We start from the raw sequence: 27,376 nt of genomic DNA, 5'->3' as shown, positions 1-27,376 counted from the left end.
TCTAGAAATTCTGAAAACATAACACCATCGGACCGATAATAGTTCAAGAGAAAAGATATTTGTTGAATATTTACTAATAGAAAATTCAAAAAGAATATTTAAACGTTTTATAATTATTTTTCTAGTTCAATGGGGGAAATATAAACTTAAGAGTTAGTGTTCTTTATACACATTTACATTCCCTAGGACCAGAGTTCAAATTCCTTATTTTAAATGTAGTTACTTATCACAAAGAATTCTCCAAAAACTTCCTGGAATGTCTATCTCCTTGTTCTGCAACCTTATACCTACCCCTTCTATGTACTGTAGGGGTATTTCAAATGCCACTGAAAAATAGATGTCCCTTTTTGTTATCTGTGACTCTATTTTCTATGGGGAAAAAAATTCACAGTCTTTATCATGAAGTCATAACACTTGACACTATGGAACAGCTTTTATCCTTCCTCTGATTCTGGCACCATCCTATTCCACTTCCCTGTACACACTACTATAATACTCAGTGACTTCATTATTTCTTTAAAAGAATGCAGTTTAACATGAAGCATTTTTGTTTGTTTGCACACTGTTTTTACCAGTATACGCTTGTCCATTTTTTTCATCTACTAATCTTGTATTCCTTGTTCAAGTCTCATGTCACATATTACCTCGTCCATGTAGCCTTCACTTTCCTCACAGTGGTCTTAGGCGCTTCCTTCATGAAATATGAAAGCAATTGTAATGCAGTTTTATATGTATGTTTTCTAGAAAAAAAACTTGCCCCTTTTAGTTTCTTATAGTGTGCATCTCATTTTATTTTTAAAGGCCCTTGATCTAACAGTCTTCTGAACTGACAAAGGAGGCAAACAGCTACAACCAGCAACCTACAGCCAAAAAAGAATATGTGACAATGTTGCTGTGGACTGAGGTTGTGATTGTAACTTCTTTTTATAAATGGTTGTTTGATTCAAAAGTTTGTGAAGACAAGAAAATATAAAATAGAACTGAGGTCAGTAGACATAATAGGTAAGACCTTTCCACTTAATTCAACCAACTTTCAAAGGGTGAAAAGATTATCTTTCAAGCTTTCCAAGACATGTGCCCTCTTGATTTCCCAAATGTTTCACTCTTGGTTCAACATTAAGCAATGTAGAGAGCCGTGATAGGAGGGGAGGGCAGGGGATGGGGGGAAAGGAAGGATAGTAGAATGAAATAGACATTATTATTACTGTGTGTATATACGTGACTGCATGACCAATGTGATTCTGCAACCTGTACACTCAGAAAAATGAGAAATTATATCCCATCTGATTCAAATGTATGATATGTCAAGGTCATTGTACTGTCATATGTAACTAATTAAAACAAAGTTTTTAAAAATCCTCAAATAAATCTACTTTAATCCTGAAGTGTAATTTCATCACTTAAATGAGACTCACTGGAGCCTTAGTCTATTGATCTGAGATGATCATAAATCTGATGTTTTTACTGTGTTTTCAGAAACACTATTTCAATAAAATGCAAGCGAGTGTAACATGCTCCTGTCAAAGCAGAGCATGACACTACTTAAAAATGGCATGAAAAATCTTATTCTGATTCTTATAGCAGAGAGACTCCTGTATAAACTGATTCCACTCCAATTAAGACAAAGGCCACTGAGGTTTTTAAAGGGAGAACAGGAAGCAAAATGAGACAATAGGTAAGTGAAGAGGGGAGACCAAAAAGTTTCTTCAGGATTTTTTGAAACGGAAAATTACAGAAGTGGTAAGTAAAAATTTACTGAAATGGTTTGACGAGTGTGGGTTGGACATTGTATATTTTGGGTTGAATCTCATTTGCTTGAACAAATATTCAGCATGGCAACTGAGGTCACCTTTAGGGCTAAACTTTGGTCATGCATCTTAGCATAGGGTTTAGTCAAGCTCTTTGTGCAGCATGGAAATTTACAGTTCACCCCTCATAATATACAAAATACTTTTCCATGGAAATATTATTTCAGAAATTCTGAATGGTCCTAACTCGCTACCTACCCAAAACTATACAACCCAATAAAATATTTAAGTAGAAAGACAAAAGATACTTTTACATAGTTTTTGAACATGCTGGAGTACTTCATTAAATGTACCATTGTAATTGATTAATAAGACAAATTTAAAGAAAAGACTATTTCTCTTTAATTAAGACTGACAAGTGGGACCCAGCCAAGTTTTTGAGTTCCTTTGGATCATAATGTAGAAGTTACCTTGTATTGTAGATGTCCCTCTTTCTGTGACATATGTCTCATTGCTTAACCTTATCTCCTCATAGGAGTTCCAACTACTTCAACACCTAGGATCTTATAGCACACAGAAAAAATGAATTGAAGGTGGAATCAAGAAACAAATATCGACTGGGTATGGTGCTGCATGCCTACAATTCCAGCAAGTCAGGACACTAAGGCAGGAAGATAGCAAGTTTAAGGCAAACCTGTGCAATTTAGTAAGATACTATCTAAAAATTAAAAACAAAAAAAGGACTGGGGATGTAGTTCCATAGTAAGTTTCCCTTGGTTCCTTTCCCAGTACCCCCGCCCCAACACACACACACACACACACACACACACACACACAAAATCCCCTAATATTGTGTGAAACAATTGTGAGATCCTATGCTACAGAAAGTATTTTGTATGTCCAAAAGATCTCAAACTCTTGTCTTTAATAGCCTTTGAATTCAGAATAAAGTTTGTAAATCACCAAGAATAAAAGAAACCAAGAGCAAGTTTTTTTTGCTTGACAAGATATATGTTTAAACAACTGGATGGAACAAAGACTTAATTAGTTGTTTTTGTAAGCTGGAAATTTTTTTTTAGAACTTGAGAAAAAAGGAATACTAGAGAATGACATTAGCCTATATATAGTTATATTGTATGCATGTATAAATATATAACAACAAATCCCACCATTATGTGCAACTATAATGCAGCAATAAAAAAAAAAAACTATGGAAAAAAGAAAAAAGAACTCTTCTTATGACAAAATTCATTTTAGCAATAATCATTAATGAAACTAATAATAAAATAAAAGGCATAATATCCAAAATATAATATAGATAATAATATACAAGAAATACACTATTACTTTTTTCATTAAACTTTAAACATGCAATCATGTCACCACCAAAAAATGAATAGTAAACTATAAAACAGAAAAAAAAATACATGAGCCAGGTTTGGTGGTCTATAAGCAGGAGGTTCACAAGTTCATGACCAGCCTTGGGAATGTAATGAACTCTATCTCAAAAATAAAATTTCTCAGTGGTAAAGCCCTTCTTAGCATATGTGAGGCCCTGGGTTCAATCCCCAAGAAAGAAAACAAAACAAAACAAAAAATTCATGAGTATTCAACTATATTACTATGTTTTAAAATAAGCAACTGGATATATACATATTAGTTTGAGGGAATAATGTATGACATCCCATGTTCTTAGTTAGGCAGAATCAATATTTTCAAAATGCCCGTACCACCAAAAGCAATATACAGATTCAATGAAATCCCTATCAAATACCAATAACATTCTTTACAGGATTACAAACAAACAATCAAAAGACAATTCTTAAATTCATTCGAAACAACAAAAGACCCAGCATAGCCAAAGTAATACTAAGCAAGAAAATCAACACAGGAGGCATCCCACAATACCTGATCTGAAATTATGCTACAGAGCATAATTACAAAAAGCATTGGCATCAAAATAGACATGAAGACACAGAGACAAATCCACATAGATATAGCCATTTGATATTTGACAAAGGTGCCAAAAATAAATCTTGGAGAAAATATCACCTCTTTAACAAATGGTGCTGGAAAAATTGAATAGTTATATGTAGAAAAATGAAATTAGACTCCTTTCTGTCAATCTGCACAAAACTCGAAGTGGGTCAAAGACTTAGGAATTAGACCAGAAACTTTACAACTTCAGGAAGAAAACAGGATCAACATTTCATTATTTAGGTGTTGGCACCAACTTCCTTAATAAGACCTCCAAAACACAAGAAATAAAACCAAGTATCAATAAGTGCCATCAAACTAAAAAGTTTCTGCACGGCAAAGGAAGCAGTGAAAAGCGTGAAGAGGTAAACCTACAGAATTGGAGAAAATCTTGGCCAGCTACTCCTCTGATAGGGGACTGATATTCAGAATACAGAAACAACTCAAAAAACTTAAGACCAATAAATCAAATCATCCCATCAGTGAATGGGCAAAAGTACTAAACAAACTTCTCAAAAGAAAAAACACAAATGGCCAACAGATACATGAAAATATGTCAAATATCTCTGGCAATCAGGGAAATGCAAATCAAAACTACACAAAGATTTCATCTCCAGTCAGAATGGCAAAGATCAAGAAGACAAACAATAAATGCTGGTGAGGTTGTGGGGGAAAAGGTACACTTGTATATTGTTGGTGAGACTGCAGACTACTACCACCACTCTGGAAAGCAGTATGAAGAATCCTCAGAAAAATTAGGCATGGAACCACCAGCTATCCCACTCTTTGGGTATTTTCCCAAAAGATCTAAAATCAGTATACTACAGAATTTAGCCACATCAATGTTTACAGCAGCACAATTTACAACAGCTAAACTATGGAATCAACCCAGATGCCCATCAATGGAAGAATGAATTAAGAAATTGCAATATATATATATATATATATATATATATATATATATATATATATATACATACATACACACACACACACACACACACATAAAATACACACACACACACACACAGGAGTTCTACTCTAAAAAAAAAAAAGCAATGAAATTATGGCATTTGCCAGTAAATGGGATGGAAATAAAGAATGCTCAGTCAAATTAGCCAAACTAAGAAATGTTTTATCTCATATGCAGAAGGTAGAGTAAAATAAAGGGGGAAGGAAGGATAGGACAGCATAAAGAACTAATCAAATATAAACTAACAGATTCTACTAGAGGAAGGAGAATGGGAGAGGGGAGGGATAAAATGAAATTTAGCAGAAGAAAGAAAACAGTAAAAATCAGAACAAATAAATCAAAAGGAAAACTGCAGGAAAAAAATTAACAAAAGAGTTAGATTTTGGACAAATAAAATAGAAATTTAGCAAGACTAAGACTTAAAGGAAAGAGAATGCACAAATAGAATCAGTAACAAAAGTGGAGCTATTACTGAGGATCATAAAAGACTATTATGTATAACATATGTCAATAAATTGGATAAACTAGAGGAAATAAATTTCTAGAAAACGAACAAGAATGAAATGAGAAGAAACAGAAAGTCTGAATAAACCACTGAGATTGAAGTAGTAATTAAAAATCTCAACAAGGAGATGCCCAAGATTAGATGATTTAATGGCTAGGTTTAACCAAACATCAAAATAATTAATACCAACAGTTCTTAAACTCGCTCTCAAAAAAAAAAAAAAAAAAAAAAGGTAGAAGAAATAATCCAAATGCATTTTATGAGCCACCATAACCCTAACCCCCAAAATATTAACAAATTCAACATGCCAAAAAATTACAGTATAAGCAAATAAGATTTAATGCCTGGCATGGAAGGTTAACATATGCAAATTAGTCAATATGATATACTATATTTACAAAATGAATGATACAAACCACATGTTCATCCCCTAGATGCAGAGAACAAAGTTCACAATTTTTCAAGATAAAAATCTTTCAACAAATTGATATAGGTGGAAAGTTCCTATAAAGGCCATATATGAAAAGGTCACAGCTAACATCATCATAAATGGAAAAACTGAAAGGTTTTCCTCTAAGATTCAATGCAAGGCAAGAATGCCTACCCTCATTGCTTCTATTTACATGGTACTGGAAGTATTAACAAGAGCAGAATGACAAGGAAAAAATAAATAAAGGCATCTAAAATCATAAAGGAAAATACTGTTCCTATTTGCAGAAGAGATGATCCTAAATATAGAAAAAACACACACAAGAAACCTCAAGTAATTCAATAAAGTTGCAGAATACAATATTAACACACTAAAACCAGTTAAATTTTACACTAATAATTACTTAACCCCCAAAAAAATGCAGGGAAAAAAAAAAACACTTCTCCAAGAGGAAAACATAGGAGAAAATCTCCTTGACAATGATCTTGACAATGTTTTGGATAGAACACCAAAGCACAGGCCACAAAAGTAAAAATAAACAAGTGGCACTATAATACAGCAAAATAAACAATTAACAAAAGGAAAAGGTGGCCTATAGAACAGAAGAAAATTAGAACCTGATAAGAGTTAATATCCAAAATATATAAGGAACTCACAATTCAATAGCAAAAATCATCATCCAATTAAAGAAAAAAAAAAGGGCAAAGGACCTAAATTCTCCAAAGACAACATAAATAAGACCAACAGGTACATGGTACGGAACCTCACTAATCATCAGGGAAATCAAAACCCAAAATGTGATACCACCTGTTACACAGCTACAATCTAAAAGGCAAAAGATATCAAGAGTTTGTGAAGGTGTGTAACGCACTGCTGGAATGTAAATTGGTACAAGTATAATGTAAAAGATCATGAAGTTTCCTGAAAAAATTAAAAATAGAATTACTCCCTTTCTCACTATATAACCAAAAGAAATAAAATCAGCACCTTGTAGAGATATGTGAACTTCCATGCTCACTGCAATATTACTCATAATAGCCAAGGTATGGAAACATCTTAAATGTTGGTTGACAAAGGACTGGATAAATTGTTACACACAAACAGAATGGAGTATTACTCTTTAAAAGAGGGCAATCCTGCCATTTGTGACATGGATAAACATGAAAGACAGACACACTAAATGAAATAAGCCAGACACAAAAACACTGCATGATCTGTTATGTAAGAAATCTAAAGAACAAGTCTAATACATAGAAACACGATAGAATAGTGGTCACTGGAGGTGGTGGTGGTGGGGGGGGGTTGATGGGAAATAAGATGTAGGTCAGAGAGTACAAAATTGAAGTTATATAGTCTAGAGATCTAAAGTACAGCATGAGGACCATAGTGAGTATTTTATTGTATACAGAAAATTTTCTAAGATTTTGAGGAACTCTTAATCACACAGAGAAAAGGTAATTATGTGAGATGATGAATGTCAATTGGCTTTACTAATCCTTTCACTATATATACATACATACCAAAACATTGTGTTGCATGCCTTTAAATATATGTGGTTTAAAAAAATAAAGTTTCCTAAGTTTTAGAAAAAAACCTAAAATATTACAAAAATTCACTAACAGAAACTATGAGCAAATAAAAATAACTACAAAAAAGTATGAATTATATAGAATAAAAGTTAAAAAAAAGATTTCCTTGAGAACATAAAGATGTGAAAAATTGGAAACATATACCAATTACCTGGATTAGTAATCTTGACATTTAAGTTACTCTCTCTAAATAATTCTATGAGCTTAATGCATTTATTTAAAAATAAAAGTATTTTCAAGAGACACAAAAGAATTACACATGCTAATATAGAATTGCATTCACAAAAAAATAAGAAAAACATTGAAACTGAAGAGCATCCTAATAAACTATAGCTATTAATATACTGTAGCGCTGGCATAGAAACAGATGTGCACATCAATAGACTAACATCCAAATTAAACCCACATGAGAAACTGCATATGTAAAAAAGCAGGGGGGGCATCTAAAATCATTTATAGAGACATAATTGCCATATTCATAGATATAGTTAGGGTACATTCAATAAGATCCCCATGTCAGATCATCATAAAAACAAGTTTCATACTGGATTTCACATTTAAAAGTTAAAACACTTTAAATTCTAAAATATCCATAGAACACTTTTCAGAATCTTGAAAATAGTACAAATCCTAAAAAAACCATAACAATTTACATATTTGAATTAAAGATTCAAACTTCTGGTGGGAGGATATTGGGGATTTAACCCAAGAGTGCTTTTACCATTGGGCTACATATTCGGCTTTTTTAAAAAAAAATTCTTTTTCAATTTTGAGACAAGTTCTAGCTAAGTTGCTTAGGTCCTTGCTGAATTACTGAAGCTATCCTCAAACTTGCAATCTTCCTGCCTCAACATCCCCAGTTGCTGAGATTACAAGTATGGACCACAGCTTCCAGTAGAGGCAAACTTATATATGGAAGAAGATATCATAAACAAATAAAAAGACAACCCATACATTAGTAGAGAACATTGACAGCACATATTGCAAACCAATAATCAATATCCGTATCAGTCATTCATAATACAAATTATAAAAAGTGAGCAAAGAATGAGAAAAAGGCAATTATCAGAAAAAAAGAAATATCAATGGTTAAATTTGTGGGGAAAAATACTCAAATTTATAAATCAGGGAAATGCAAATAAATACAAAAAGCATTATGCTTCTGTCAGGTTGGCAGGAATTTAAGTGGTTTATAATTTCCCATGCTGATAAAGACTATATATAGTAAACTACCAAGGCTCACAGACTGCTAGTAAATTGTATGACTATTTGGAAGACAATCTGACAATATTCTGTCAAACTGCAAAATGACCAAACTACATTTCTAGATCTCTCCCTGACAAAAAGTGTAAGCATAAAAATACATGCACAAGATTATCCATTTTAGCACTGTTCTGACAGGAAAATTCTCTAACTGCCCTAGAATCATTGAATGAATGAAGACATTTTAATAGAAAGAGATGTGAGTGGAAAAAAGCTTTGTGTAGAAATATATTCGTATTCATGTGTTGCTTATAATAGATTAAAAAAAGCAATCAGGCAATTTCTTCATGGTGTGATCCATCATGAAGAGTATTTACATGAACTAAGATGACTACAATTTTGCCAGGTGATATAACCTTAAGACCAGAGTCATATATGTAGTTCCTCATTGACCAAAGCATCCTAATATGGTGTATGACTGTATATGCCACATATATCACAAACATAACTATATATGCATACAATGATTATATAAGCTTAGAAAGAAATCTAAGGGGAAACCATCACATCGGTTACCTATGTAAATTAGAATGGAAAGTGAGACTATGATTTTTTTTTTGTACTTTTTAGTATTTGTTCAAGGCCATGTGTATTACTATCAAAATCTCAACAGGTATTGCTTTTGAAATTTTCCAAAGGCATCACTTTACATAAAGGGAAGTAAAATCACAGCAAATAATTTCAGGCAATCTGGTCCTAACAGTTTAATTTCACTTTCATCTACACTCCTTTCCCAGTTCCATTACCCCTTTTTTATCTTCAGCATCTCTAAATCCCATCAATTTCTCCAATCAATCCTGCTTCACCATCCAAATTCATGGTCACAATTGTCCATAAATATATCTCCATATGAAAATTAATCTTTAAAGGTAGAGAGATTCTTTTGTATCTATAATCTCCCCCAAAATGTCCCATTGGAAGTACTTAATACACTTGCTAAATTTAGCATAAATTGACTGACATGCTTATTAAACATACTTTCAAAATCTGTATTGGTTCATATTTTTATTCCCTTTTTAACTGGAAGCTCTAAGGTTAGATAGAACCATTTTTAAAAACACGATGAAGCCAGGGGTGGCGGCACACACCTATATCCCAGCTACTCAGAAAGGCTGGCAGGATTTCCAATTTGAGTCCAGCCTGGGCAGCTTAGTGGGACAATATCAAAATTAAAAAGGGGATAAGAATGTTGCTCAGTGATGAAGTGCTTGATTGAGGTCCAGAGTTCTATCCCCACAAATAAACAATAATTTTTCTTTCCTCCTTTCCAGAATATCCCATCTGGAGTATTTCCTGGATTATACCAGAAAACATACTAACAGAGAAGAAATGTTTTCTTTTCAGAAAATTGTGGACTAGTCAAGTAAAACAATGTGGCTCAAAGTCTGACTCCACTGCATGCTAGCCTTTGTTAAGTCTACAAGCACCTACCAGAAAGATGTGATGAATGTGACACCATAGAAGTTCTGCCCCTTTCTTCCTCTACTAGATTTGTCCTTTCCAACTCCAATATATTCTGAGCATCTTTCCCCAAGTCAAAACTAAAGAGTCAGAAAAATTCAGTTGCATTCTATATATCCCTGTGTGACTGAAAGGTACTACTTGGTCATAAAAAGATCTACTTGTCCCTATTGATATTATACCTTGTTTTATTCAGAACTATGGTCTCCCAATGTTTTGCTATTATTTTATCAATGACTGTACTTATAGGGTCTTTTCTCTCCCATTAAGTAGAAAAGTGACCAAAAATATCTTATCTATTCTATCATACAAGTAGTTCTGGCTTTATCTATTTAATTATTCTTAAACCAATTCCCTGATACTTTGTATTCACATAATTTAGTGCCTGGAAGTGAAGGGAATCTCTTCTACTGGATCTCTTATAAGTAAGTAAAGCTCAGAAAAAGTCTCCTACAGTCTCATTAGCCTAAGTACCATAAACTTCCTAGTCTTAACAATCTTGCAAAAGATCTTGCCCTGATTGATTCAAAGAGTTCCTTAAAGGAATATGGATTAGTGGTTAAGTGACCCTGGTTGAATTCCTGGTACCTTAAAAAAAAAAAAAATCAGGATAAATGATCTCTGTGTCACACTACCCTTACCCTTGGGTCAGGGAATTATAACATTACTGGAAAGTATTCACAATTATTCACATTTCTTTCTTCATCTATTAAACACACTTGACATGTTCAAAAAAAGACTTTTTAATATTAAAACAAGGAACAATCTAAATGTCTTTCAGAAGAGTGACAAAGGCATTTTACCACTACCAGCTTTCAAAATCAAACAACAAAAGGCAATTCCAAAGCTAGAACTCTGGTATCCTTAAGAAATAGTTAATGTACTTTCCTGAACCACACTGCAGAGTTAACATAAATCTATAGGCTTTATTTTTGAGATAGGAAAAATAAATTTACTCATTTTAAATGCAAAGGAAAATATTCTAAATGCTGATGTGAATATGAAGGCAGTAAAATTAGAGCTTTATATATTACAGAGTAAAGCTCCTATGTTCTCCTTTTCAGACCAATAAATACAGATTAAATGTAAAGCTGCATTATCATCTTGTGGCATGGACTCTAAATATTTAAAAACCAAAACAAAGTAGTCAAATATTCAAATAGCCCTTACATTTAGATAATTCAACTTTATACAGGACAAAATTTCATATGTAACTCAAGAAACTGAAATGCAAAATATTCTTCAATAAACTGTTAGCTTATGTTGATCTATTTCTATTATAGCTTATTACCAGTGGGAGGGACTGGCAGTTAATATATGGAAATAACTAGGAGGGCTAAATTTTAAGTCAATTTAGGAAGTAAAATAGAAAATTCTACAAAGTACCTCACTTATAGAAGACAAAAACAGATCGAAAATCTGAAATAAATAAGAGAACAAATCAGAGATCAAGGTAGACCCCAAAACGTTACTAGATGTATAAATACTTAAACAAAATACCAACATAATTCTACCTTATCACATAAATTCTTAGAGAAAGCATTCTTTTATGTCCACTAATGCATAATAAGAAACTGGCAATCAGACAAGAAAAAAGTAACAACAGGTAAGTGTCAATCTTTACCAATTTATTTTATACAAAACAGTAGCAATGTAGAATATGGGAATTATCTTCTGCTGCCACACACGCCAAGTTGTGAACATTCCAAGCCAATGTATACAGTTTAGAGGGAAAGGCTAAACAATAGCATCAATCATGCTACTGAACATAGGAATCTTTTCTTTAAAAAGATTAAAAATTAGATAGCAATGTCTTCTTAATATTGCTCTCATCATTGAAGACTAAAAAATAAAAAGTGACTTTATAAGTTTTTTAAAAAAAGAGGGAAAAGGAGAAACCAAGAGGCTGCTACAACACTGCCATATAGTCAAACCATCATACTTCAATATTTGCATACTTGATAGCAGCATTATTTTTACTGAACCGTGTGCAACTACATGTAGAAACACATCAAAGCAAAATACCATGGCAGTTATCAAGATCTGAAAGAAAACAAACAAAAAATATAACTCTAGATGAATAAGCTATAAGATGAACATTTTTGGAGAATGAATCAATATCTACATTCTTGGACTGTTCCATTCTGCCCCGATAAAAGTGTCAACTGTCAACTGTGCATTTTTGGAGGATTTGAGATTTTCCAGTTCTTATTATACTGCATGCTTGAAACGAAGGGGGTAATAATAAATCCTTCTACACAATGGACTTTAAGTAGACAGCTGAAAATAAATTTACTACTTGTAAACACACACCAAAAAAACAACCAAAAAAAAAAAAAACAACCAAAAAAAAAAAAGATTCTTTTTTTTGTATCTTCAATCAGAGCTTCCAAAAGCACATTATCTTCGATATCGACCTCTCTCCCCTCGGTCTCTGTCCCGATCACATAATCGCTCTCTTTCTCTTTCTCGATCACGTCCTCTATCTCGCTCTCTGTCTCTTCTGTTATCTCTAGGGCGATCTCGTTCTCGCTCCCGGTCTCTTTCACGGGGTCTACTTCTCCGACCACTGACAACAGCTTGTGTGCGACGAAGGAAATCATCCACTCTCATATCATAATCATGCTAAAATGGGAAGAAAAGAAAGAAATGGGATAAACATGCCAAAATGTCTGAACAACACTTATTAAGTCTGGTAGAGAGGAAGATTTCAGAAAACTATAATAATTAATTCACAGAAGATATATTTTGACTGTTCAGAGAAAAAGAATTTTGATGGCTCACTAATTAAGACATTTACCACAGATAACTCAAGCCTCATCATTCAATTTCCTTGTATTCAAGTTTAATGATTCTTCCATCTAATCCCTTTAACGAGATTTAGACCAAAGTAAACACCTGGTCATGACAATCAACCATCATATTTTCCCATTATGCTAAACACTGTCAATGTTTTTGATGCAAGACTAATACTTTTTACCTTCCTTCAACTCCACAAAATACAGCAAACTCTGCCCTCTTGAGGTGAAACTAAGAAATCTTATGCTTCAGATTTTTGTTAAAGTCTACTGCTAATGACAATTTACAGATAAAATTTTTAACAAATAATTTATGGAATTTAATGAACTGTAAGAAAATAAGCACTCAGTAAGACTGAAATCTTGTCTCACACAGAGCTAAAAATGTACTGAAGGATGAAATGAATAAGGAAGGGTAAGGTAAGCAACTAAGTGAAAGGGAAAGCTGTGGTTACTTTTAAAAGCTTAAGCCTTGCTCTAGTTTTAGCTTTCTACTCTAATTTCTCAGCTCACCTTTACTTACTGAATATGTTTTGTTTTAAAAACAGCTTAAATATATAGAACATAAGATTCAAAACACAATCCCACAGCATATATATTCTATACTTATAACATCATATATTCCTTTCATATGTAAGGAATATGTGATGTTATAAGTATAGAATATACACACACACACACAAATTAGAAAACCTACTACAATAAAATTCCATGAAACAGAACTTGTTAAAAAGGACAATTGTATTTCAGTAAAAGAATCAAAAAGACTTCTTGTTTTAAAAATTAGGCTATCACTTAAAAAAGGCACTTTTTAAAACACCACAACCCATCTAGTAAACTAAAATTTCATCCGACACAGGCTATGTTTTTTTGTGTGACTAACTAAAAAAAGTCTACAGTTTCAGGTCCATTTATTAGAATTCTCAAATTGATTTATATCATGTTAAAGATACTACTTAAGATTTTATTTTGAATGATTACTATTCTTATGAGAATAAGAAATAACAATACATGTCTCAAAAGATTGCCCAGGAATCTATTATCCTGGCCAACTAGAATTCATAGTGGAAGATAAGAGATACTTGGCCCCTGTACAAACTCCTCATCCTAACAAGACTTTTTATTGGGGGGAGGGGGATTTTGAGGAAGACACTGTTTTTGTTCTTTGTAAATATAAGTATCAAACTTACAAGTATATGAATTACACTTCTAGCAAGTACCAGAAGACAATTTCCACTTTTAAAAAAATAAAGAACTAGGATCCTAATTAGAATCAGATGTATTCCATGTCTGTATAAATATGTCAAAATGTACTCTACTGTCATATGTAACTAAAAAGAACAAATTTAAATTTTTTTTAAAAAAATCTAATTCTAAAAACAGAAAAATAAATTTAAAAATAAAATGGAGTAAGAAATATAATAAAAATAAGCCTGCTATACAATAAAAACCTGGAAACCTCAAAAGTAGAAATTATCTTTCATTTATTCTGAAGTGATTAAAAAAAATACCTTTTATATATCAAGTACATTGAATACTTATATAATTATTAAAACCAATTACTAAAGGGAGTTATTCTATTTATTAGCATCTTATTGCTGTTTCCTAATATCATAAGAACCAGATGCAAAGGAGATTAAACGTACCTGGTTATTAATCCAAATAAAATTTGTTAAAAATTTATATAACAGATAATGAGATTATCTGTTAACATAAACCATCAATACTATAAAAATTGAGACAGAACACACAAAAAACTTAGAAATACCTAGTAGTAACATTAATTACATAGTTACAGTGAAGATTTTAGTACAGAAAGAAAATATCCTAGGTATTATTTATCTTTGATAGATTATCTAATTTGAGCAGTCTTTAATTTGATTAACAAAAAGAAATACCTGTCTAAATAATCCAAAGGCTTGATCAGCCATTTTTAAAGCTCATATATTAAACACAATATGGTATCCCCATATTTAAATTACCTACAGAATTCTAAGTAGTTCCCTCACACCTTTGCATTCTCATGCACTTACTACTCGTTTATCTCTGTATCTTGCTTCATGTGGTACTGGATGATGTCCTGAGTAAGGGGGATGGGCTTGAGGAGGTGGAGCATGGTGCTGATAGTAAGGATGGTGTGGAGGCTGTTCCATTCCCGGATAGGGGGGCTAAAAAAGAAAAACCGTCTCCATAAGATTCTGCCAAGTACCCTTGAATATAAGCCATTGTTAGAATTATCCTACCCAAACCACCAACCCCAAATAATTTAATCTTCTGTACTAGCCATTAAGGTTCTTCAAAATCTCCATTTGTTGAAAACAAAGTATTTGTGATAGTCTCTCTAATCACACATTTTTAAAGATCCAACATATTTATACTTTTTAACTTATATCATTTACATTCTAATAGAAATAGCAAACATGGTATTTACTGAGAGCCAGGTAGTATCCTAAAGCACTTTAAATATCATTCATTTAATTGTCACAGAAAAACCTATGAGGCACAAATTCTTAGTTTATAAGATGGGGAAAAAAATGAGGCACCAAGTAACCTGCCTACAGTCAGAGTGCTAGTAGTTAAGGGGCACCGCAGGTATACAACATCAAGCATCCTGGTACTAAAATCACTGATCATCACTTGGTAATATTGTTCACCATAGTATTTTTGGTGTCTCCAGTCCTGTTTGAGTCACTCAATCTTCAAAAGAATTTCAAATGTTAACTGTTTTTCTTTGTGAGCAGGGTAATGAGTAGACTCTCGATCTGAACACTCGCTTTCTGAGCATTCTCCAGACCATCATTAAGAGCCCCATCCATCATCACCTGCTTAAGTACTATGCACACATTTATTCTCAAGAAATAAAATAAATCCAGAAAATAATGAAACTTTGAATGCCATTACAAAATGAATAAAGTACAGAAGTTACTTTCATGGTATCAAGCTCATATATTAAATATTTTAATTTTACATTTTCATAGACCCCAAAGGAAAGAAATCTCATAATTATCATGATCCACATATCTGTATATGAAGTAAAAAATTCTGTATCATAAGTGGAACAAAAATCAGATAAAGAGGTCACATAATATAACATTTAAAATAAAATAAGAAACAAAAGCTACTTAAACTACCAAGTTTTCCTTTCTTGGAAATTAACACTTCAGTTAACCCTTATATCTTAAAATAAACTCTAAGAAGAATATCCAGTTTTCTTAAAGAAAGGAAATGATTAAAAATCAGTAATTATCAGGATTTAATCAATCTTACTTTAAACAGACAAATAAATTTATATCAGACACTATACTAAATTTTAGATATCTCTGGCAAATTTTTCTTCTCAACAATCCTATGAGACTGATACTATTCAGTAAATGTTAAGCTATAAATGAACAGGCATAATGTCCATTTCATTCACCACTGTATACCTAAAGAAAGCTCTGCCATGTACAGAGTATTAAATATGTTTGATGAGCCAAAGAATTTTTTTAATTTTACAGACGAGAAAGAGATACATTATGAAACTTGTTCAAGGTCAGAGTTAGAGAAAAGAATATATCTGAAGGCAGAGTTTACACTAACCATAATACCCTATATTATTATACATCTCAATTATGCTTAGACTGTTAACACAAATCAATGTACTCATTAGTCTATAACTTTACAAACAGCATGCAATTTACTTATTAGCAAAAATTCGTATTAAGTCTCTTAATAGATAACTATAACCATCATGTTACAAATAAACACTCAAAGCACTAGGAACTGTAAATTAAATTCATTGAAAAAAAAAAAAAAAGAATACAAACCATTCCTTGCCATGGTGGTGGTGGTCCCATGTTATGAAATTCCCTCACATAATCATTGTAGGACTAAAATAAAACATGATAATGTCAATAATGAATAAAAATCATCCCAGGACTACAAAACAAACCAGACCCTGGTTTTATCTACATTAAATATATAAAAGGTAATGCTTACCCCATTTAAAAACACATCTCGGCGAACTCCTGAAAATCGTCTGTTGGGAATAAGATTTGTGAAACTAAATTCAGGTAATTCATAAACTAGTTCCAAGAATGTAATTCAAAGCTAAGCAAGAGTGAACCCAACTTACCTGTCTACTTCCTGGTATCGTGGATCCTTTAAATACCCTGTTCAAACATCAAGCATTTTAGTAAATCAAATTTATATATTTTTATTATGGCACTATAATTAAGCCTTCCTTACCACTTGTTTTAATTCTTTCCATAAAATATGTACTTTAAGTGATACTATTATTATTTATTCCATTTTCAAAATTTCTTCTTAGATAATATGATAATCTAGGCAGTACCTAACTTAATGATATCACAGAATTGTAAACTACTGGAGGGGTTTTCATGTACATCTTCTACATTCATGGCCCAAATCCTGCTATAGAGAAAATTTCTTCATTGTGTACCATAGGAAAGGTAAAGAGAAGAGGAACTATCTTGAGGAAACTGTAACAGGATTTTTCTTAAAGCAAATGTTTACCTTTCACATTGAATACATACAGGTCTTGCTAAGTAAACCACAGATGTTTTAAAAAATGGGAACTCAAAAGGGGAGGGAAACAAATTGCAAAAGTTGCAAAAATGTATATATTTTAAATGAAAAAACCATGGTAGTAAGAGAAAGAAACAGCCTTTTTCCCAGCTTCTTTTAGTAAGAAGCCAGCAAACTGAAGCATAAAATGTTGGAGTGGCCATGTTAATGGGAAAAAACTACTTGCACTACTGCAACACAAGACCCCATTTTAGGAAAGAATAAGGCTTGTATTAAAAGCCACTTGTTATAGAAGAGTACTATATTGCTAACACCAAGTCCCAAATTGCTAGGTTTAAAAGTGTATCACTGTGTTCTAAATATGATATCCTTTGTTGAATATAAATTCCAGTGAAGAATAGACTAACTGAAATCTGCATTTAGATTACAGACCAAGTATTTTCCATTATTCTGCAAAATCATGAAGTTTTTTATTTAAAAAAAAAAGTATAACTTGAGTTTCCGATTAAAGCTATATAATACATAAAACACTAAGTATCACAGAAACAGAAAAACATAATAAAGTATACAGTCACTATTTACCCTAACTACATTTAAATCTTGAACTTGTGTGCAGATATATTTCCATTTTTGCAAAATTAGCAATTTCGGATAATTAAGAGATTATGATGACTCACACTGGAATAGATTAAACCATCTTATCAGAGCAGGGGAAGAATTACTAATGAGAAATATTAATAATTTCCTAATGTTTAAGTAGTCATGTCTTAAATTTTCTTCATTTTTAAAACTACAGGATTATGACAGAATTTTTTTGTTTTGTTTTGTTTTGTTTAATAATTTAAGTCAAATATCTGCAGGATTATAAAATATTAACCTGGTCTCTGGTGAAACTCAGGGGGATAGTCAATCCTTGGTTTCTTTCTGCTGTTATGAATATCATAATCTTCTGGTCGACGCCTACACAAATTAGACACATTAGAAATTAAACCAAAAACTGCTGGGAGAACAAACAGCAAAGCAAGAGTTTTTGATAGAGATAAGTACAAAGAATAGCCCATTACTTCCTTTAAATAACATTAATTTTTGGCAATCAGATTATCTTAAAAATTCTTAATTTTAATTTCAAATTATGTCCTATAAACCAAACCTTGAAAGTACCACTGGAAGTAGGCATTCTCTGCAATATCATGCTATGATGAGACAGCCACAGAGTAATCTGATCAAAACATGTAAATCATATTTTAGATGTCTAATCAAATATATCCAGATTAACAATAAAAACACTTTCCCAAATAAAGCCACCATTCAGGTGAAAAAGAAAGGTGGGTGGGTGGGAGAAGCATACCATCATTATACAACAGGTAATTCTAAAATCTATATATTTAAGTTATTAATGTCACGTTAGTTTAAGTCTAAACAAAATTAAAAACTGCATAAATATTTTCCCTCTGCCTTGCACAAAATTACACTTTTCATATGATCATACAGAAAGTCTGATATTTAGAAAGAGCTACTGTACAGGAAAGTTTAAAATAAAACTTAGTATTTTGAAAAACTAATTTCTTAATATTTCTTAATAGCATTTATTCTATATTTAATAACATTAAGAAATTAAGGAAATTTTTTTCCAGAAACAATATAAATTCGCAAGTAATGCTCATGAGCTTTAACAGAATTCATAAAACTAGTTCAAAGTATATTCTTTATAAGGTGAAACTGTACTGTTTGCAGAGGGCTGCTCTTTATTGTCTTTCATAAATCTTAATGGCTAATGTAACATAATAAAATACACTGCAATTTATTTGGCATTAATAAAGAGCTAAACAAAATTTGTAAAAATCCAAAATATTTAGTAAATTTGTCTTTTTAACATTAATGTCAAATAAAAATTGTAGTAACCTAGCATCACTAGTTTTTCAGCTATTTCTCTGAACACTGACTGCTTTTATTAATGTTTGCAACACAAGTTCACTCAAACTTCAGTTAAGTGCAATAACCCCAACCCCCCCCAACAGAATAAAAACAGTTGAATCTACAATAAATACTATGAAAATTAAAAGCTGGTTTAAAAAATAAACATACCGCTTTCTTGTAGTTTGGGGAGTGCATTTACGACCGGTATAAAACATGATAGTAACAGTTCATAAGGTAGTCCAACTACTGACTTTAAGCTGTAAGCCACATACATAAATGGAGGCCCTGGCAGGCTTGAGAGAAGGTGTAGTGGTGTAATAAGTATAGTTTGCAGTCCATTGCAAAACTGAGGTAAAAACTTCACTTGTATAAATTGTATTGCACAGGAAACCTCTTAGCTTAAACTTCAAAAGACATCTTGGTGCTCAGTCCTTTTAGGCCAAAAGTAAGGGGCTCTGCCAGGTTTCCTCCTACCTACTCGACAGTGTCCTTTTTAAGCTCAAAGAAATGGGGCTCTTGTTGTATTATCTGTACCTACCGCAGGATGTTTCCACCAAAAGGAAACTTAACCAAAGGTTTCATCCCATCAACCACATATCCAATAGTCTTTAGCAGAATATTTTAGATTTAGCTGTATGCAAATCTATACAGGGGAAGGTGTTGGGTAGAAGGGCTTAAATCAGTCCTTTGCAAAGACTTCTCTCCAATTCTGTAACAAGTTAAACCCCCTTTTCCTGGAAAATGCTGTTAAGTTCATAAAGTAGTGATCAATAACCATGGCGATCCTCTAAAAAACACTTTTAAGTCCACCGGTACTGCCAGCATCTGGAAAAGTTGTAAACAGACACAGCAACAGCCCTTCGTTTTGGTTTGTTGCCGGGTCTCCCAGGGCCACTTGATTCCCTTTGGAAAGAACCTATTGTTTTCAGAAGCTCAGCAAGATGTATGATTTCACTGGGTACATGTTAGAGAATATTTGGCAATGGGGTTAACACATCACGGTGACAAAATTTCAAACAGTCCCAATAATGCTCTTCTTGAATATCAAAATAACTTAAAAATATTTTATCCTCTAAATGAGGCGTCATCTTCTGAAAAAATATTAGTGATCCTTTATAAAAGTCCCATATCTGATAAGGATTATCCAGAGACACACCTGAAAGAAAAGGCTTTTTACAAAATATTAACAATTTTTGCAAATAAAGACTTCCGCCTCTTCCTCCTTTCTAGCCTGTTCTTAGCAACAAATGCCTACCTCATTTCACTTGTGTACTGTGTTATCAGAGTACTAACTAATCTAAACTGGTTATCACTCTTTAGCAAATAATTTTTTTCTGCATAAGGTAAGATCCCCATTTTCCTCTTGAAAAATGACTGAGACCAAGGTGACCATGTGAAATCCTCAATGAAGCCACAAACTAGTCCATGCAGCTTGATTTGAGGATTTTCTCTTTCTTCTTTACCGCAGGAAAAACTTTTGACGAATCATATTCCTCCATCATGTTATCCTGATACATGTGCCTATTATCAGTCCAAAGAACGTTTCTAACCTTCCCACATCCCGGACTGGTTCTCGACGGGATGGACGTCCTCTTGATCTGGGCTGAGAATGCATTCTTCTCTTGTGACGCATTTTATGAATGACCTGATACAAGTCAATACTTTCATCGGGGGGAAATAGAAGACAAAGCTGGGTTCCACATTCAAGTTCAATTTCCTGGAATAGGAAAGTAGCAATTTTTAAGACAAAAACAGGAGAACCCTTTTTAAGACTTGCATTTTCCTGATGTATAAGAACAAAACTTGACTTGGAGGATTGCTTCCCAAGGCTGATGATAATGAGATTCCAGTAAAATTTCAAAAAGTATTACACAAAAGATTCAGAAAACCTTCTCAAGGTATTTCATGAAGGGTAAATTAAAAGTATAGAATCTTCACAGTAAAATACACAAATGCTACTGCTTAACTCTTTAACAATCATCCTCTAAAATTAAAGGAATATTTCTTTGTGTAAAATACAAATACATCAGGACAAAGCCATCAATCTTAATACAGTAAAGAAAAAATACATGTTAGTGTGTGTGTGTGCCAACAACTTTGATAATTATGCACTGAAATACATCAGAATAATTATAAAGGCAGACAAACTTGCAGGCTTTTAAAAAGTCAATGCTATTTTCAATTAATATACTGAAATAGACTAACCACAAAGCAGATTTAATCATAACTTCAAAACTTTAGTCTTAGTTTCAATTACCAACATTTTCATTTCTGAGGATGAAACATTCAGTATTATCTGTGAAAGCTATGAGGATGTCAAAGGTTTGTTTAGAAATCACTATTTAAATCACTACATACTCTTTTAGACTTTAACATCTGAGTGTGTGTGTCTTTGCAGAAGCCTACTCTATTCAAAAAACATCAGCAAAGATGTTAAATGGCTGTTCTAAAATGTGCTATACAAGTGTGGAATTTGTTTAAAAAATGACAATATTATGAAAAAAATTAAAAACATGCCACATCAATCATTTTCCTTTTAATTTTATCAATGAAAGCACTACATATAAAGCAATCTATATTTCAACATAGATGTCTTCTTAGTTAAAAATTATCATAAACTCCAAATAAGATTTCCCCTTAATTTTTTATAGTTCATTTCTTTCAGAAATGGTTTTAAAATATCCTTCAATCAAGATTTCTAAAGTAGTTGGTTAATTTTATGTTTTTAAAGAATTAATCAAAACAACAAACCTGTCCATCGCGTCCTATCTTTACTGGCTTATGTTCATTCCAAGGATTGGTGAGATGAGCCGACTTAGTAAAGGGTAATTCACGCCTAAATACAAAATAATATCAATTACTTTCTTTTGTGTAATCTAGTAAGGACCTTACACTACTACAGTAGTGAATCCCTATTTTAACTGTGACTTAAATGTGACTGAAATTTTTAAAAATCACAGCAGTTCTGCATATCCCTTACAAAGAGCCCCAGGGACAGCCCCTTCTTCTACATTCTCCAGTTTCCTCAAAAAGCAAAAACAAATAGATGTTCCTTGCCTTTTTTTGTTTGTTTGTTTGGTACTGGGGATTAAACTCAAGGTGCTTTGCCACTGAACAACTCCAGCACGCCCCCTCTTTTTTTAAATTTTCAGACAGGGTCTTATTAAGTTTCTAAGGCTGGTCTCAAACTCGTGATCCTTCTGCTTCAGAAACCTCAGTCACTGGGATTACAAGTGTGTGCCCACCATGTCCCGCTACTCCTTTACCTAAATGAGATTAAAGCCTAATAACCCTGGTAAACTGAAAATATCTCAAATCAAAAATACATTTAATACTCCCGGTCTACCAAATATAGCTTAGCAATGTATATGATGCAGAGTATTGGTTGTTTACCCTTACAATGGCACCACTGGCTGGCAGCTCACCAACCTATCTAACATAACAAAAGAGTACTGAATATCACTAGACTGGGAAGAGATCAAAATCAAACTTGAAGTATGGTTCCCACTGAATGATTATCATTTTACAGAACTGTATCAAAAAATTCAAGCTACCGTAAGTCAAGAACCATTTGTAGAGTGTTTAAAAGCATGGGCTTAATTAAGAACCAAGACAATTTAGAGTTTAAATCCCAGGTCTCTTTCAACAGCCTGAGCTTCTTCATTTTACAAATAAGGATATAACTATTTGTATTATTGTTGCTTATGTAGTTTGCAAATGAAATGACATATAAAACAGTTAATATATCCCTTGTGTATAAAGAACAAATTTTTTAAAAGTATAATTTAGTATTTTCATAGCTCTTTTTCAACCTAGCACAATGCTAAACACAAAGATGACACATAATAAGCACTTGTTATTTGCCAATTAAAAAAAAATCAGTTGATAAAGGTTTTACTCATGCATAAACAAACATCAAATTAATGAACTTTTCACTCTACCTACAATACAAAATAAACTGCTCAACAAAAAAGCATACAAAGATGAATAAGATAAATAGCAGATAATTTGCCCCAACCTTTATTCCAGGTAGAAAGACTATCTTTAATAACACATGAAAAGATTAAAACATCCAGAGGCAGAGCTCCATATTTATTTGTATTTTGTCCTACTTTTTTTTTTTAGATTTTTCTTCTAAACTACCTACCAATTTAAAACAATTACAAGAAAAAAATAAATGAAAACCTACAGTCAACAAAATATAAGAAGGTTACAGATTATTACTCAATGAAATTCTCAATTATTAGCAACAAAATGCCCAAGATCCAAAGTAAAAGTATATGTCAACCCACATGCATCATTTGGGGTCGAGATTCTTTGGTGGCATTGGCTCTAACTAGATTCATTTTGCTCATTGTTTGGACAAATTAGTTTAAATCTCAGTCAGTTTATCAATGAAAACGGCAAAACCTTATTTTGAGCTAAATCCAGGCAGCAACTTGAAGTCAGTCATTATTTATGCCTTTCTTATCTGGTCTGAAATTTATTCTGTGACTAGTACCTAAGGCATTAGGAATTTAACACATATTGGAGGTAGTGGTCCTCAGCACTACATTTTATAATCAGAGACTACTGATGCAAGTAGTCCCTGAACTACACCCCCGAAAAACTTGAGTTATTATTAAATCCACAAGGCACTTAAATAAAAGTCTAATGATTACCATAACTGAAAAGAAAGAATATTACTAGCAATCACTTATTAAAGCAAAGCACTGAGCATTCATACTCATGAAAGTTTAATTCTTTTATTTCTGGGATAATCAAATGTAATTCTCATTTTATATAGAAAACTTAACTTGGAACATTCAAGGTACTTATACCAAGGAAATACCAAGTGCCATCCAAAACTATTAAGTATTCAAATTATACTTAACAGAACTTAAGATTAAAAAATTAAAATCAAAGTCTTATTTACAATGTCATTTCTTAACAAACCTATAATTTATTATTAAACAGTAAAGAGCCCAAAGCTTTTCTACCCAAAATCTTACATACAATATTAGTGCAATGAACTATTTGGGTCTATCTTTATGTTTTCTGTTGTCCTATGTGTTTCAAACTAGTAAAATAGCCAATAAGTTAAGGAAGAGGAATAAGAAAGATTAATTAGTAAATAAATGAAAAGCATCTTCGAAAATTAAGAAATAAATATTTCCTCAGCAATGAGAAAATAAAGGTTAATACAAGTAACATTCAAAGAAAATCTGCTCCAATCTATCTAAAAATAAATAATCATTTTTGACTCTTTCCCCAAGAAAGCACTATCTCCAAATATTTTACAATATCACCAACGTTTCCTTTGGCTTTATAATTTCTCTCACATACATACAAAAATAATAATAATAAAATCTCTCTCTGCTAAAGAATCATCACTAACTCGTTTCCCCTGAAAATTATCACATACTTTAGGACTACAAATCTAATTTCTAACAAATTATATATATATAAAAACCCAGGGAGGCAGTAGAGTACAGGGATATTGGCAAGTCTCATTTTTTTATTTGTTTTATCTTTCTATGTTGGTAAATCAACAATTTTTTCTATAACAATATTATATTTAAGAAATAAATCACAAACTTAACCAATTTCCTATTTATAAAAATTTAGATGACTTTAATATTTTTACACAGAAAATAAGATGGGATAAGTATTCTTTTGCATATAGCTTTTGGCTATTCAACAATCACCCTCACACTATTTCTATTCTATCATTACCCATGTATCTTCATCATTCTTCACTATACATAGCTGAGGATGGTCCATACTACTTTTCATCTCTCTCTTTTGTTCTTCCTGTCTACCTCCCATACACATAAAAAGGTCCCTATCCAACCTCTACATTTCCTCCACTATTGTTTCCATGCTCATGCTGCTTTCCTGATATAAATAGCAATTTTTCCTCTTATTTCTTAATCAATTATTCCACTGTTTTTAATATCCAGGACCCTAAGTCAACTTATAACAAAGAATTCATATAGTGCTTTGTAGATATTTAAAACCAATTTTACAGGTAATAAGATTTGTGCATGCCATGGAAAGTTGGATTACATAATTAGCTGTTTATGCGCAAAATAATGGTAAATAACTCAGTGTTCAAATAAGCCTGACTTTTTCTCATAAATAGTTAAGCCTTACTTAATCCTGTTACAATAACATTTATTTTAGTAATTAAAGACTAAACAAGACATGGAAAGTTCTACCCACAAAAACCACCAACTGATCATACTAAATCAGTCATCTCCAAAATTATTAGCCAAGTCAGAGTAATTATTTTTCCCATTCCACAATGACATGTGCATTAAATTTACAAAAACATGCCAACAAACTAAGCAACTGAAATACACAAAACTCTTCAATAAATAAATCTTTGCATTCGATATTAGACAATAAAGGCAGTGAGGTAGTCAAGCAAGTTGTTTTTAATTTTTTAACACTTCTAAAATTCATGGATTCTTATCAATCTAGGAAAGACACACACACAAAAAAAAAGGGGGGTGGAGGAAGAATGAAAGAATAAATGAAATTACTATTGAATTTTAACATTCCCAACTGGTAGCCCATTCAAAACAATGGCAACTCTAATTATATACACTAAACGATAAAATTTACCTGCAAATCCAGTCAATTTTAAAGACACCTCCCAGCATCTTAGCACTCATTCCTGCTGGAAGTACCCAGTGTATAGGAGATCCTCCATGATGTGATTCTGAAGAAAGTCTTGCAAATCCTAAGGGAATCATATCACAAAATAATATGAAGATACTAATACAATTAATGTTTCTTTATGTCCAAATTATTTTTATTCTTACCTTGAAACTTTCCACTTTCTCTGACAGAAAATATTAAAATAACACTCCTCGCAGATCTGAATGCAAGATTTAATTTTTTCTCATTTACAGGGAGTGTAGACCATACACCCTATAAAAACAATGTAAAGACCACAAATTAATAGTAAATCCAGTTAGTTACAAAAGAGCAAAGTTACTGATTTCAGTATGTTTTAAACTCAACACTATATTAAAGAATTACTCACTAGCTGTCAAAATAATGTAGGAACAGATCATGAGAAACTCAGAAAAAATATGGATAAAACTACCAACTTTACAAAATCATTAAAGGAAATAGTAGATTTGGGGGGCAAATTTTATAGGCTGGGATTCTATATAATAAAACGTCACGCAAAATTACTTTAAAATCATAACCATTTACTATAGTAAAATACATGATACTTTGAGGTTAATCATAACTTGTATGTTTGTCTTTCTGAAATTATGTACCTAAACTAAATAATTTCAAGTTATTATCATTAAAACCATGATGAAATTCTGTCAAAATTCTCATATTTTTCAAGTTTTTCTACCTAAGTTCAAATTTTTATGTATCAAAAGACTGAAGCCTATGTCTTTACATAGACCTAAAACAAACTGAATTCTGAAATATTTTAACCAATACTTCTTCATGAAAAATAAAAAGAGATAAAGTCAGTCAAGAGCTAATTCAGCTCACACAAACTACATTTTCTAATTCACACTAAGTGCTTAATTTACTTTACCTTAATTCCACTTACACTGAATAACAGAATACATTATTGCTAGATGGAATATTTGGTGTACTTGCATGTGCTTGCAAAGTTTTACAGGTAATCCTGGACTTCTTTTAGAAACAGAATATTAATACTAATAGAAATTCGGTTAGAAAAATGTTTATGTTTTGATGATTAGCTGAACATCCTGTTACTCAATTTAAACCTTGAACTGCAAAACATTACAATAGCTGGCGTAACACAAAAATATATTTTTGATTTCTTTAAAAAGAAGATTAGGTTCACAATATCCTATAGGAACCAGGCATATCTGTTTGTATAAAGTCTTGGGTGGGACTTTAAAGCTAACCCTTTTCCTCTAAATGCAAGTAAGTAACTTGTAAGAAATAAAACAAATCTCCATGAAGGAATGTTTTCTTTATAAAGCTTCTTTATAAAGCTCAAGGTATATAACAAAAACATCAACAGAAAACAAAAACTATTAACTGAAGAAACTTTTACAAGTATTAGAACAATATATTAGCAACTGGATATAGAAATAAAAATAGACCTTTAAGAGTATGAATTATACAGTCCTTCAACCTTGAACACTGTGCCTCCTCAAATCATTACCATTAGTTGCCTAACTAGCAATAAACCAGACCC

General features: G+C 32.1%; 1 protein-coding gene across 4 annotated transcripts in view; it reads right to left on the bottom strand.

Annotated features, from left to right (window-relative positions):
- Positions 1 to 11,553: 11,553 nt before the first annotated feature.
- The window catches only part of Ythdc1 (YTH N6-methyladenosine RNA binding protein C1), a 29,605-nt gene continuing 13,782 nt past the window's right edge, over positions 11,554 to 27,376 (bottom strand). For 2 of the 4 annotated variants that reach the window (XM_046428686.2, XM_046428688.2), the window contains 10 exons: positions 25,998 to 26,106; positions 25,798 to 25,915; positions 21,940 to 22,024; positions 20,739 to 20,905; positions 18,149 to 18,231; positions 16,859 to 16,895; positions 16,723 to 16,786; positions 16,551 to 16,613; positions 14,778 to 14,912; positions 11,554 to 12,571 (listed from right to left, as the gene is read on the bottom strand). In XM_046428686.2, the coding sequence (XP_046284642.1) occupies positions 12,347 to 12,571; positions 14,778 to 14,912; positions 16,551 to 16,613; positions 16,723 to 16,786; positions 16,859 to 16,895; positions 18,149 to 18,231; positions 20,739 to 20,905; positions 21,940 to 22,024; positions 25,798 to 25,915; positions 25,998 to 26,106 (1,086 nt within the window). In that variant the 3' untranslated portion in view covers positions 11,554 to 12,346. The remainder of the gene's footprint in view (positions 12,572 to 14,777; positions 14,913 to 16,550; positions 16,614 to 16,722; positions 16,787 to 16,858; positions 16,896 to 18,148; positions 18,232 to 20,738; positions 20,906 to 21,939; positions 22,025 to 25,797; positions 25,916 to 25,997; positions 26,107 to 27,376) is intronic. The other 2 variants (XM_046428687.2, XM_046428689.2) reach the window with 1 other exon arrangement.

The sequence above is a fragment of the Marmota monax genome, unplaced genomic scaffold, assembly GCF_021218885.2.
Source record: "Marmota monax isolate L192 unplaced genomic scaffold, Marmota_monax_Labrador192_F-V1.1 WCK01_AAM20220418_F8-fsc00132, whole genome shotgun sequence".
NCBI classification, from domain to species: domain Eukaryota; kingdom Metazoa; phylum Chordata; class Mammalia; order Rodentia; family Sciuridae; genus Marmota; species Marmota monax.
The sequence above is the reverse complement of the archived record's forward strand: the minus strand, read 5'-3'. Positions and strand labels throughout refer to the sequence as shown.